The 14996-nt window shown below is 43.1% G+C and overlaps 1 protein-coding gene across 1 annotated transcript in view; it reads left to right on the forward strand.

Moving 5' to 3' along the window:
* The window catches only part of PICK1 (protein interacting with PRKCA 1), a 229232-nt gene that overhangs the window by 152562 nt on the left and 61674 nt on the right, over positions 1 to 14996 (forward strand). The window contains exons 8-10 of the mRNA XM_053469072.1: positions 5408 to 5470; positions 6704 to 6837; positions 11825 to 11917. Coding sequence (XP_053325047.1) covers positions 5408 to 5470; positions 6704 to 6837; positions 11825 to 11917 — 290 coding nt within the window. The remainder of the gene's footprint in view (positions 1 to 5407; positions 5471 to 6703; positions 6838 to 11824; positions 11918 to 14996) is intronic.

Here is a 14996-nt window from a genome sequence, read left to right on the forward strand (position 1 = left end):
AGAGAACTGTATAGATATACACTATCTCACAAAAGTGACTACACCCTTCACATTTTTGTAAATATTTAATTATATATTTTCATGTGACAACACTGAAGATATGACACTGTAAAGTAGTGAGTGTACAGCCTGTATAACAGTGTAAATTCGCTGTCCCCTCAAAATTACTCAACATACAGCCATTAATGTCTAAACCTTGGCAAAAAAAAGTGAGTACACCCTTAAGTAGAAATGTCCACATTGGGCCCAATTACCCATTTCCCCTCCCCTGTGACATGTGACTCATTAGTGTTACAAGGTCTCAGGTGTGAATGGGGAGCAGGTGTGTTAAATTTGGTGTTATCACTCGCACTCTCTCATACTGGTCACTGGAAGTTCAAAATGGCACCTCATGGCAAAGAACTCTGAGGATCTGAAAAAAAGAATTGTTGCTCTACATTAAGATGGCCTAGGCTATAAGAATATTGACTATGAGCTGCAGCACGATGGGCAAGAGCATACAGGACAGGTTCCACTCAGAACAGGCCTTGCCATGGTCGACCAAAGAAGTTGAGTGCATGTGCTCAGTGTCATATCCAGAGGTTGTCTTTGGGAAATAGACATATGAGTGCTGCCAGCATTGCTGCAGAGGTTGAGGGGGTTCAGCCTGTCAGTATTCAGACCATACGCCGCACACTTCATCAAATTGGTCTGCATGACTGTCGTCCCTGGAGGAAGCCTCTTCTAAAGATGATGCACAAGAAAGCCCGCAAACAGTTTGCTGAAGACAAGCAGACTAAGAACATGGATTACTGGAACCATGTCCTGTGGTCCGATGAGACCAAGATAAACTTATTTGGTTCAGATGGTGTCAAGCGTGTGTGGCGGCAACCAGGTGAGGAGTACAAAGACAAGTGTGTCTTGCCTACAGTCAAGCATGATGGTGGGAGTATCATGGTCTGGGCCTGCATGAGTGCTGCCAGCAGTTACAGTTCATTGAGGGAACTATGAATGCCAACATGTACTGTGACATATTGAAGCAGAGCATGATCTCCTCCCTTGGGAGACTGGGCTTCAGGGTAGTATTTCAACATGATAATGACCCCAAACTCACCTCCAAGAAAACCACTGCCTTGCTAAAGAAGCTGAGGGTAAAGGTGATGGACTGGCCAAGCATGACTCCAGACCTATTGAGCATCTGTGGGGCATCTTCAAACGGATGGTGGGGGAGCACAAGGTGTCTAACATCCGTGAAGTTGTCATGGAGAAGTGGAAGAGAACTCCAGTGGCAACCTGTGAAGCTCTGGTGAACTCCATGCCCAAGAGGGTTAAGGCAGTGCTGGAAAATAAGTGGCCACACAAAATATTGACACTTTGGGCCCAATTTGGACATTTCCACTTAGGGGTGTACTCACTTTTGATGCCAAGGTTTAGACATAAATGGCTGTATCCTGAGTTATTTTGAAGGGCCAGCAAATCTACACTCTTATACAGGCTGTACACTCACTATTTCTTCAGTGTTGTCACGTGAAAAGATAAAATATTTACAAAAATGTGAGGGGTGTACTCACTTTTGTGAGATACTGTATATGGCTGCATCAACGTGGCTAAATCCAGGCTCTTCAGAACAGTTGTAACCAAACTCTGCCTGGGTTTGTCCTTTTAGCCTGCATGCTTTCCCCACCTACTTATTTGCTGTTCTAGCCCCCTGACTGTAGTGGAAAAACCTGTTCTCCCCTGCTGCTAGCTTGGAAAATCTCCATTTTGCTGGAAAAGATATACTTAACAGTTATACTGTATATTTGTAACTTGTGATTTCTTGCGGTTGTTCCAAATTTAACCATGTCCATAAGTGCAAAGTTAACTAAGCTTAGAAGCTATTTATAGGGCTGGAGAGGTGAAATGGAGGCTCCCCTGATTTCCAGCATGATATCACAATCTCCTGAACACTGAGTGCTGGGAGGTGTAGTGCTGTGTGGCTGTACACTAAAAGGCTGCTCATATACATGCAACACACCTCCTAAATGTAAGAGTGTATGCCTGCCCCTGGCACCCCTCCCTTCTTTATTTCTCTTCTTTCCTGTTTAGTTTTCCTTCTTTCCTTTCATCTTTCTCTCTACTCTCTCCTTTTTTCCTGTCCTTTCTCTTGGTTTTTTCTTAATTTTCTCAAGTAAAACCATGCCTATGGCCACACCCTTAACACACCCCACTCCCCCAAACAAAACTTCTCAAGAAGTGTCCAGGAAACCACACTGCAAAGATTGTGTTACCCTAAACATAAACTAGCAATATTTTCTTAACCTTTTCAGCATTCTTAACTACAAACAGGAGCAGAGTAAAAGAGTCTAGGTAATTGCTTAGTTGTGCTGCAATACACTTTGTAAAAGCAATTGAACTAAATAAGTATGGTGTGTGCAGCTTTTCAATTAAAACGTTTTTAATTCTAATCATTTGTAGCCACTGTGGAGATGGGACTCTACAGTGGCATCATATATGAGATATAGGGTCGGCTCCTGGTGTCCACTTTGCCAACCACATGTTGCATATTTAGTTGGCAATAGAAGGATGAACACTGTTACAATGTGTCTGTTTAACGGGAGACCAAGCTGTTGAAACACAACATCTCTCTATAGCACCAATCAGGACATTCAGCTGGGAACCTACTTGACTGTGTAAAACGTTATGTTAATTCGGGTATATTTGTTCAAATGCTCATAAGGCTAGGTTTCCATTTGTTTTTTTTTTGCTAAAAACGCCTATAAAAACGCCAATAGCGCCACCTGGCGTTTTTTTTGTGAAAAACGGCTGCAGCCAGATGTTAGCTGTAATTCAATAGGAAATCGCAAAATGCCATTTCCACTTGGCGTTTTTCTGTTTGGCGTTTTTTCAGTCTTCTTTGGCGTTTTTCTGCTTTTTTGGGCTCTGTGGCAGTTTTTCAAAATTGCAGCATGTTGACACTGGCGTTTTTTGCAAGAAATCTTGGCTTTTTTTCTCCAATAGAAGTCTATGGGAGAGAAAAAACGCCATGAAAAAGCCATGTGGGTTTATTGCCTTGGCGTTTTTTTATGGCGTTTTTTCCACAGTTACAATGCAGAGGATGGACCCAGTATCTGTGTGTCCTACGAGAAATAGGCTGAAAACAAACAGTTTCACACAAAACAAAGTCCTGGACTGGTTCATATTGAATTTTACACCATTTGGAACAAACATGCCATTACAAACAAACATACCCGACGCATCAACTGGATCCTGCGTGCCAAAAGCAACAGCAAACAATTTGCACCATCATTTGGGGCCAATCTTCCCAGAGGAGCAGACATTCGGAATAAAGCATGCCTTACAAACCACAGAAAAGAGACAAAAGGGTCTACCAAGTAAATGACATCAGGAGAGGGCAGATACTTGCCATTTATCCTAATCCCTTTTAGCTGGGTGAAACTTCTAACGTGTAAAGGCTGGAAAAACTGCCTAAGGTCAAAAAAAGCAATTTCCACAGAAAGGCTAAAACGCCAGAAAAAACTGCAGAAAAAACGCCAAAACGCAGGTAAATGCAGTGGCAGTTTTCTTGGCATTTTTCCTGGCGTTTTTCATCAAGAAAAAAACGCCGGACAAAAACCCAAGTAGAAACCTAGCCTAATAGCTCTGGCACTGTAGAAATTAGACTTGGGTGCTGTTTTACCCGCTCAAAGTATGTTAGCTGTCCCGCCCTCATTGACATACAAGTCAAGCACACTGAAACAGTTTTGTGGTAAAACGTATTCTTTATCTTGTTCATTCAATTAAAGCATGCAATACATGGTCAATTAATCAATAAAGAGTAAACATCAATACATCACCGGATATTGTAGCATCACTCCTCAATCGGGGGACTTTCACAAGCGATTGCTTTCAGGAGGATCCGGGAAATCACTGCAAGCTCGACCGATAAACGTAGGCTGTAAATCCCAGATTCTCCTGCAAATCCCCTTTCATTTATACACTAATTTGTTCACAAGAATGTTTCCAATCTGGCACAGTGAATGAATAAAAACACCTGTATCCTATGAATATCACGCGCATACATGCGTAGTATAACATTCTAGAAGATTCGAGTGCATGATCAACGTATGCTGATCATGCGCATTTAAGTTGTTTTCTACATAGGAAATCATGAGATTATGAGTCATAATTCTGGTTCTGCACAACAAGTTCTGAACTATATTAACCTCTATATTTCTGACTATAACAGCGGGGAATCATGTTAGTTACTATCCTTTTGGCTAACTGAATATACTAACTTATTCAATCGCACCCCATACTCGTCACATTCGTATCACAGGTGCCGGCGAACTTTGTGTTAGTCTTCGTGGGGGGGGGGGAAATCTTCATATTCCACGAATATTCGCCCGTTCCTGTGTTCAGTTCAGGCGAATATTTGTGTACATTCTTTGTGTTCGTTTGTTTTCTGTTTTTTTGTAGAAGGGGTTAATACGAGGTTACCGCGGTAAGCACTACGCAGCAGCTTTGGCGCCAGGATTTGAAATGTCCGTACGAGCAACTCTATTGGTCGCAGGCAGGGGCATCCTATGCCATCAACCAATGAAGTGCACATGTACTTCATTGGTTGATGCAAACGATCCCCTTGCTGTACAGACCTTTAACTCTTGGAGCAGGAAGACCATGGTCTCCCCAGGCCAAGTTGCGCCGTCAGGGCCGTGCCTATTGGTCGCCTGCAGGGGCCTCCTCTGGCATCAACCAGGGAACTTGGCCTGTCTCCCCGCTCCTAGAGTTAAAGGCCTTTAACTCCTGATGGCGAACCTGCTATCTATGCACCATCGCAGGGGTTAACGGGAGTGGAAATCTGTAGGTTTGCCATCAGGAGTTAAAGGGCCATAAGAACGACTCTATTGGTCACCTGCAGGGGCCACCTCTAGCATCAACCAATTGCAATGCTGAGTAGATAATGTAGGCTAAATGAGGAAGGGACCAGTGAGATTAGTAAACGAAGACTAACACGAAGATTCTTCGTGTTGTGTGACTTTGTCTTTGTATACGTTTTGCCGCCGCCATGTCTACAAGTCTAGTAGAAATGCATATGCAATAATCTGTCAACATATAGTTCAATATAGAATCCACAACAGCAGTTTCTATAAGTAGTTTCTACAACAGTTACAATATAAGTGCAGTTTTGTCCCTAACTTTTATTTGTCCATTATTCATTATTAGCTGCATGTAATCTAGGTAATGCATAATTCAGTTTTTCTTTGGCAGTTTAAAATAATGATAGCCGGTGTTATTTCTTTTTCAATGTTGTTCCCTATGTCATGTGCTTTTATTCTACTCAGTTTTAAGTAGGACATACCGTAATCTCCATATATTTTAGATTAGTGTTATTTTTATTCTGTTGTCGTATTTTTTCTCCATCTCTTTCACAATTATTTTACCTTAGGTTTGATGGAGCACAGCAAACGTTTGTTGAGAGCTTTCTTTGAACTTTCCCAGACACACAGAGGTAATATATTTTATAAAACGTATTATCTTTGCTTTGCAAGATCTGTTTACAGTCATAAAATATCTTTGTTAACGTTAAGAACCTTTAGGTCAAGGACCAAACTGATCAGCACTATTATTAGCTAAGGATTAAAGATATAAAAAATAAATGTGTTGTTAATATATAGTCCATAGTAGAGCCCTGCGCGGGACTGCATTTTTAAGCCTGCTCCCGATGTTTTGAATCCCGCTCCCGATGTTTTGAATCCCGCTCCCGCAATGTGGGTGTTCCGCTCCTGCCCGCTCCTCACCACATTTGTGGCCAATCCCGCCCGCTCCTGCCACATTTGTGGCCAATCACGCCCGCCTCCTTACCTGATTTCCCGAGCAGGTACAGTGCCTGCCCGCCTGCCCGCAGCCCCAGAAAGACCACCTGCACCCGCAAGTTTTTTGGCGGGACCCGCCTCCCAATGCAGTCCGCTAGTCCATAGTGTAAAAGTGTTCATTAGAGATATTCCAGTCAGTATAGTACAAGACTGTTTTAAAATGCCGTGCTTGCTAATAATACTTTTTTCTTATAGGGTAGTCTTATATTCAGGATTTTTCTTTTTTTTCTAAATTTATATTCAAATTTTGGGGGGTTGTCTTATATTCAGGGTTCTTTTATAATCAAGCAAATACTGTATTTACTAATTTCTTAATAAATTTGGAGGACTGTAATACCAAGAGTAATGATCTGTCATAAATGCTTTAAACCCTTTCATGACCCTGGTTACCTGGCCTATTTTGTTATCTGAAGATCAGTTTGTTTGACATTTATACCATGTATTTCAGGAACCATAATTTCCTGACTCCAGAAATTGAATGCATAGGGCTAGCTTTTCATACTGTATGGGATAGAGTGGGATATAACATTTGCTAGGAGTCTATATAGCCTTCTAGAAATAATCATGGAAGCTAATGGGTTTTTTTCAATTCTGAGAGACCCTTACTAAACAATCCAAATAAATTGTGTAATTAAGTATATTTACTGAGGTTGCAAGCCAAACCTTAGTGCCTGGTGTCACACATGCTCTACTGGATGGATGGGCAAAAATTCTCCACTCCAAAATCTTGTAGAAAACCTTCCCAGAAGAGTGGAAGCTTTTGTAGCTGCAAAGGGTGGGGGGTCAACTACATGTCCCAATAAGTTTGTCTATAGATTGTAACAATCATTTACATACAGATGATACAGATACACACTTTGTACTTACAGCATTCGGGGATGTATTCTCAGTGATTGGTGTGAGGGAGCCTCAGCCAGCTGCAAGTGAGGCATTTGTAAAGTTTGCTGATGCACATCGCAACATTGAGAAGTTTGGAATTGGTCTTTTAAAGACCATAAAGCCGGTAAGAGTGATGAATCAAATCATATGTGTTTAGGAATCCACTACTACAATCTTGTTTTATTTCATTATCTCTGAAAAACTAATTTGTTTGACAAAATACACTTTCTCAAGCAAAAATACTAATTAAAAAATTATGTTATCCTTTATTTCTTTTCCCTAGGTTACTTTTTGTTTTCGTTATCCTGTTTTTTTCATACACAATTTGGTGTCCCTTATACTGGCATCTGAGGGATGTTAATATTCTTTAACCTCTTTGTGACGGGACTGTTTTTGATATATTCTACCCTTTCTGACAATGGTTTTAACATTTCTGTGTTGTTTGTGTCTAGCGGTAATTTTTTTTTTCTCATTTACTGTACCCATGCAAATTATGTATTTGCTGTTTTCAGGAGAAGAGCAGCTTTCTTTAGATACCATTATTTTGATCATCTTTTACTCATCTACAAAAGCTAATAAAAACCTGCTAAATAGATTCTAATATGTGTCCTGAGTTTAGAAATACCCAATGAATTTTTGTATTTGTTTTGTATTTTTTTTTATATTGTAAGGGCTTAAAATACCCCCTTACTTTCTACACTCTTTCCTTACTTTTGTACCTTGTGGTCAGGAAAGGTATTTTTTTCTTCCTTGTGTATATTGCTAGCAGCAGGGGCATTATCTTTTATATATTGTTTTTAACATTTTGTTCATTCGACCGCATGCCATACATGTCAATTCTCACAAAGGCATTAACCTTCCATGTATTCCCTTCTCAGCACAGACCTATACTACAGCCTCTGTTTCTCTGTATTGTAATTACCCTGGTTACTACGTGTTAAAGGACTAAACATCAGTTTCTATGTTATTTTAAAAATATATAGTATTGAAAATACCGTATTTGCTCGATTATAAGACGAGGTTTTTTCCAGAGCAAATGCTCTGAAAAATACCCCTCGTCTTATAATCGAGGTCGTCTTCTAATCAGACCTCATTCTGCTGGGGCCGTGCTGCTTACTGGGCTTTGATCGCGAGAACAGGAAGGTAGCACAGTCCTCACATAACTCTACCTCCCCCCTCCTTCCTCTGGGGGCGGGGCCAGAGAAATTGCTCGCACAGCCAGGCCCCTGCAGAAGTCTGCGAGTGGGAGATCTGCAGTTCAGGTAACGGGGTGGGGGGTTTGAGCGTGTGTGAAGTATGTGTGATTAATGGAATGAATGAGTATTTAAATGTTTGTGAATGAGTGTGTGTGTGTGATAGCATGGATGTGTAAGGGGGGTGGGGTGGTAGCATGGCATAGGGAGGCTGTAATCACACTTCTAACATCCCCAGGTTCCAGCATGTACTGGCTGCCTTGGCTTGATAGGAGTGTGATTGCTATTAGCAATATATATATATATATATCTCCAGAAATGCATTTTAACCCCCTATATGCCACTCAGCCCCATGATATGCCTTTTAACCCATATAAGGCATATCATGGGCAGGGCCAGACTGGCCCAACGGGATACCGGGAAATTTCCCGGTAGGCCGGAAGGTCCGTGGGCTGGGCGGCCGACAGACTAACCATAAAGACAGCCGCTGAGCGGCTGCAAATGGCATTGAACGCCTCCCTCGGTGCCAGGGGCGGGCTGGACAGGGGGGCAACTGCCCCCCAGGCTGCCCGAAATCTAATCAAAGCGGCCGCTGGGTGCTGATGCGGCCGGCCGGCATCAGCACCCAGCAGCCGTGTGCGATGGCCGTCTAGTGATGGGAGCAGTGTGAGGGGTGAAAGCTCCGCCCCCTCGCACTGACCTTTCACCCCTCACGCTGCTCCCATCACTATGCGGCCATCAGATTGCTGGGAATGTAATCTAAACGGCCGGTGCGTGCTGATGCCGCCGGCCGCCTCTGCTTTAATACTTTTTTTTTTACTTTATATGGCAAGCCGATCCAGTTTACCATATAAATAAAAAAAAAGTGTTAAAGTAGCTCCGGCCGGCGGCATCAGCACGCTCCGGCCGTTTAGATTACATTCCCAGCAGTCTGATGGCTGCTTAGTGATGGGAGCAGCGTGAGGTGGAAGCTCCGCCCCCTCGCACTCAGACCGCTGCAGCACCGGATGTCAGGTCAGTGGCATCCTGTCAGCATAGAGAACAGTGTGCAGCTACCAGGAAGTCAAGAGAAGTAGAAGGTGAGTAAAATAATGTATTTTTTGTACTGTATAATGTTTTTTGTATTTGTTAAAATCGGCATGTGTGTGTATGTAAGGTTGTCCCCCTATATGCCACTCTGCCTCCAGAAATGCCTTATACCCCCCTATATGCCACTCTGTCCCATGATATGCCTTTTAACCCCCTATATGCCAGAGTTGCATATAGGGGTATAAGGCATTTCTGGATGCAGAGTGACATATAGGGGGTCAAAAGGCATATCTGGAGGCAGAGTGGCATAAAGGGGGTTAAAAGGTATATCATGGGGCAGAGGAGCATATAGGAGGGTATAAAGCATGTTGGGGAGGCAGAGTGGCATATAGGGGGCATAAGGCTTTTCTGGAGGCAGAGTGCCCCATGATATGCCTTTTAACCCCCTTCATGCCACTCTGCCTCCAGAAATGCCTTATACCCCTATATGCCACTCTGTCCCATGATATGCCTTTTAACCCCCTATATGCCAGAGTTGCATATAGGGGTATAAGGCATTTCTGGATGCAGAGTGACATATAGGGGGTCAAAAGGCATATCTGGAGGCAGAGTGGCATAAAGGGGGTTAAAAGGTATATCATGGGGCAGAGGAGCATATAGGAGGGTATAAAACATATTGGGGAGGCAGAGTGGCATATAGGGGGCATAAGGCTTTTCTGGAGGCAGAGTGCCCCATGATATGCCTTTTAACCCCCTTCATGCCACTCTGCCTCCAGAAATGCCTTATACCCCCTATATGCCACTCTGTCCCATGATATGCCTTTTAACCCCATACATGGCAGAGTGGCATATAGGGGGTTAGAAGGCATATCATGGGACAGAGTGGCATATAGGAGGGTTGAGGCATATCAGGGAGGCAGAGTGGCATATAGGGGGGTATAAGGCTTTTCTGGAGGCAGAGTGCCCCATGATATGCCTTTTAACCCCCTTTATGCCACTCTGCCTCCAGAAATGCCTTATACCCCCCTATATTATAGGGGTATAAGGCATTTCTGGATGCAGAGTGACATATAGGGGGTCAACGGCATATCTGGAGGCAGAGTGGCATAAAGGGAGTTAAAAGGGATGTCATGGGGCAGAGGGGCATATAGGAGGGTATAAAGCATATTGGGGAGGCATAGTGGCATATAGGGGGCATAAGGCTTTTCTGTAGGCAGAGTGCCCCATGATATGCCTTTTAACCCCCCTTTATGCCACTCTGCCTCCAGAAATGCCTTATACCCCCTATATGCCACTCTGTCCCATGATATGCCTTTTAACCCCCTATATGGCAGAGTGGCATATAGGGGGTTAGAAGGCATATCATGGGACAGAGTGGCATATAGGGGTATAAGGCATTTCTGGATGCAGAGTGACATATAGGGGGTCAAAAGGCATATCTGGAGGTGGAGTGGAAAAAGGGGTTAAAAGGCATATCACGGGGCAGAGGGGCATATAGGAGGGTTGAGGTATATCAGGGAGGCAGAGTGGCATATGGGGGGTATAAGGCATTTCTGGAGGCAGAGTGACATAGGGAGTAAAAGGCATTTCTGGAGGCAGAGTGGCATATAGGGGATTAAAAGGCATATTATGGGGCAGAGTGGCATATAGGAGGGTATAAAGCATATCAGGGAGGCAGAGTGGCATATAGGGGGGCATAAGGCTTTTCTGGAGGCAGAGTGCCCCATGATATGCCTTTTAACCCCCTTCATGCCACTCTGACTCCAGGAATGCCTTATACCCACTATATGCCACTCTGTCCCATGATATGCCTTTTAACCCCCTATATGGCAGAGTGGCATATAGGGGGTTAGAAGGCATATCATGGGACAGAGTGGCATATAGGGGGTTTAAGGCATTTCTGGAGGCAGAGTGGCATATAGGGGGTTAGAAGGCATATCAGGGGGGCAGAGCTGCATAACTCGGGGGTAGGTTGTCAAATGAACGGAAATAAAAACCAAACATGTCTCAATCATAGCTTTTATTAAATATGGAAAAAAATAGTCTACATGAATTAATAAAGAAATAAAAGTTTCTTACCAGAATATCGTGAAGAATAATGTGATCAGTGTTTTGTTCCACTGAATAAAATGGAACTCTTTCATCTAAAAATGTTCGCAGTAGTAAATGTTTTGATCTCATTATGTGTAATGTATTTCATTTATTAGGGCCATTTATTGTGGGTATAAGAGCTTCATCGTGAGATAAACTATATGGGGCTGGTCTCCAAATTTTTCCAGGGCTGCTTTTCAGTCCCAGTCCGGCCCTGATCATGGGGCAGAGGGGCATATAGGGGGTTAAAAGGCATATCATGGGGCACAGTGGCATATAGGAGGGTATAAGACATTTCTGGAGGCAGAGTGGCATATAGAGGGTTAAACGGCACATCATGGGGCAGAGTGGCAAATAGGGGGGTATAAGGCATTTCTGGGGGCAGAGTGGCAAGCCTGGGGGCAGATGTGCATAACTGGGGGGGGCAGGTAGACAAATAAAAGGAAATAAAAAATATATTTTTCTCAATCATAGCTTTTATTAAATATGAAAATTGTTTACATGAATTAATATTTACTAGTAAAAGTTTTTTCCTATAGGGTAGTCTTATATTCAGGCTTTTTGATTTTTTCCTAAATTAATATTTTGATTTTGGGGGTTCGTCTTATAATCGAGCAAATACGGTATTATACCAAGAATCCACTAAGGCACCACAGTCTATTGCTGGAGTAGCCTGCCATAAATACCAATAATTTGTTGTACGGTATTTTTAAGGAGTTCAATTGTTCAGTCAATGGACTGGACCCACGGGACATTACAGAAATAACTTTTGTTGAAAATATTTTTTCCATCTGACAGATGCTGAGTGATTTAAACACCTATCTAAATAAAGCGATACCTGACACGAAGCTCACCATCCGGAAATACCTTGATGTGAAGTTTGAATATCTGGTATGGAACATGTTTGTGGTATTTCACCAAATGTGTAAATGTGTAAATGCCTGCTATTCAGACATGTAATAGTGTGTCAGAATTACCAGTACAACTTTTAGACAGGTATATGAAAGAAATTAGTTTACTGAAGTGCAGAGAAAAAAAAAGTAATCCTACATTGCAAAGTTAATAGTATTCTAGTATTGCTGGTAGTTTTTCCACTAGTACCAAAATTCGAAACAAGGAAGGCAGCTCTAAAATTTGTATGAAATATTGTCTTAAAATATAATTTAAGGCAACACTTTTTATGAACTGTAGCGCTGCTTTCCACTGTACTAAGTTTGTTTTGACAGTTAGTAGTTATTTTGGTTGTATGCATATTTTTTATCTAAAGGCTAGACAGAATTAAGAGGAATCTAACCATTATTTTAACCTTTATAACCAGTCCATTAACCACATATATAGTGCCTGTCTATGAGAAGTCCCTCAGTTAGCTGGATTACTGCCCGTTTGTCCCATATGTTATTTTGGCCTCATTCTTGTTTTTATGCATTGCACCTCCATTCCTATGTCTTACCCCCTCAGCCAAAGAAGTATATTAATTGACTTTTCCAAAGATTAAGGTCTCATGGACCCTATGTTCCCCTTGTGCTGGTCAGATTCCCCTTTCCCTCTGCTTGGCGCCTGACCGGGACCAGGCTGCAAATTCATGGAACTCTACGGCAGCTAGAGTTGATGCTGCCAACAATTAGAGCTGCGTTGCTATGGACATCCATTGTCCCACCACGTTGCTGCTTTCTTGTTAGACTATGTCCGTGGTTGGCAACACTCTGAGGTGGTTATGGAGGGGGAGCTCTTTTGGGGAACCCTGGTTTTATTACCCATCTTTAGGACCAGGGTTTACCCAACTGCGACTATGGAACTCTGGCCCGGCTACTGAGCTCAGGGTACCGATGTCAGATTTTTGGAACATAACATCCTTTGACCTTGAGCCCTCCATTGGTACACCGGGATTGACTCCGCTTCCTCGTGATCGCCTCAAAATAGTGACTCTGTCGGGTGGGCATTGCTGGCCATATAACTGTATGGAGGGGGCGGGCTGTCTAGTGGGATTATAATCCTGGTCCATTCATGTTGTGTGTATAAATGTCTGTGTTCCCAATAAACTCAGTTCTATTTGCACTCTACACTAAGTCTCGACTAGTGCTTGGGTGAACAGAAAGGGTTAATCCCTTGAGCAATTGAGCTTTTAGCGACAAGGGAGATATCTACAGCGGAGCTACTCAGTCAGAGTACGGGTCCCTGTGCAGGGACAAAATCGTGCTTTGAATTTGGCTGCTGGGAGGCGAGTGTTGCTGTACCAGGTTGCAGACGACTGTCTGCTTTAGCCTTTGACTTTCTCTTTGAACAGGCTCACAGCAGAAAGAAAAGGGCAGCTGTACCGCAAACAGACATCAAGGGGGCCTGTGGCACAGTACCAGGGGATAATCCAGATGAGGAGTCAAAATTCATGCCAATAGGTCAAAATCCATATAAGAAAAAATCAGTAATCCACAAACTGTAAACAGGGCCAGGAAAACAATGCACTAGCAAGAAGCTCGGTATTTATATGCCTTTGATTGAAGTAACAAGCCACATGTGATGCAGAGAGACCAAAGATCCAAAAGCGACCTGGCGTAATGGTTAAGTGAACCACCTAATATAGGCAGGCTCGCTGGTTCAAACACCTATTGCTCTAACCTAGCCCCAAAGGAATTGTTTTGAGAATTTGTCCAGAATTTGTTTTGAGGATTATGACCTCTTCTTTTTGCTGGAGTGGCTAGAGTGGCTTGTCTTGGGTGAATTGCTAGGCCCTTTTTGGGAGTATAGCCAATATGCATTATGGACTTCATAGGTTCATAGCAGGCTGCAGTCAGAGCTTTGGGTAAATGCAATGAGCTGCAGACAGCAGTCCTGGTGCCCTGTAATAAAGACTCAGGTTCCTTCTTCTAGCCCATTCCTCAACAGAGAGAGGACCTCTAGGCCTGTTGAGGCTTGCCTGTACTGCACAGCAAGGTACAAAGTCAGGGAGAGGATGCAGTTGTGGACGTCTTGACTGTAGACTTGACAGCTGCTGGTCTGTTATGTACAAGATCTGGAGCAGACAGCTGTCTGCTTAAGCCTTTGGGTTTGGCGTTATCTGTAGTCCTAACTAGAATAAAACAGGAGTCTAATAACAGACAACAGGTTCTGTAGAGCAGGCAGGCGGCAAGTGGGCCTGTAGCAGGAGCAGGCAGCAAGGGGTCTGTAGCATTAGATAATCCAAAAGAGGAGTCAGTGTCCATGCCAATAGTTCAAAGTCCACAAAATGTAAATAGGGCCAGGAATACAATGCTATAGGCACATAACCAGGTATATCTAGGCCATATCGAGTCACAGGTGTTGTAGATGCAGGCAGGTGTCTTGTGAAAAAGCCAGCTGGTGGTGTAATGGTTGCTAACATAAGCAGGCTTCTTGGTTGAAACCCTCATGGCTCCTGGCACTTTAATAAACGCAATTTAACAGAGCCTGTTCTGAAAAAAACCTTCCTATCAGTAAGTCCTGCTACATCAGTGACACATTTGCTTGGGTTTCACTTCTCCATCCTCTAATAGGATGCTTGTTTTTGCTGAGAACATGGGAAAAAATTAAAGCAATATCTACCAAAAATCTTATTATAAGAGCCTTACGGGATCCCCAAGAGTGAACTCTGTGAATCACTGCATGAACTATTTCATGTAGAGTAGAGGTATACTCCTACAGTGAGCACACCTGGGTCAAGGCAGTCATGACATTACCCTTGGGTCATGGACTCCACTGAGTTTGGCAAAGCTTTATCCCCTCAATGACAGATGCTGGGGGGGTCATGAGGCTCAATTTAAAAGCATCAAATACAAGATTTACTCGCTCACCCATGTTATGCAAGTTCTGATATCAAGATCCAGGCAGAGGCCTCAACTATAACAGCTTCTCCTGCAACTGTGTCGTCTGCTTCATTGCACTTGGAGGTACAGTGGATATAAAAAGTCTACACACCCCTGTTAAAATGCCAGGTTCTTGTGGTTTTAAAGAATGAGAC

The sequence above is a fragment of the Spea bombifrons genome, chromosome 6 (assembly GCF_027358695.1).
Source record: "Spea bombifrons isolate aSpeBom1 chromosome 6, aSpeBom1.2.pri, whole genome shotgun sequence".
Classification (NCBI taxonomy): domain Eukaryota; kingdom Metazoa; phylum Chordata; class Amphibia; order Anura; family Pelobatidae; genus Spea; species Spea bombifrons.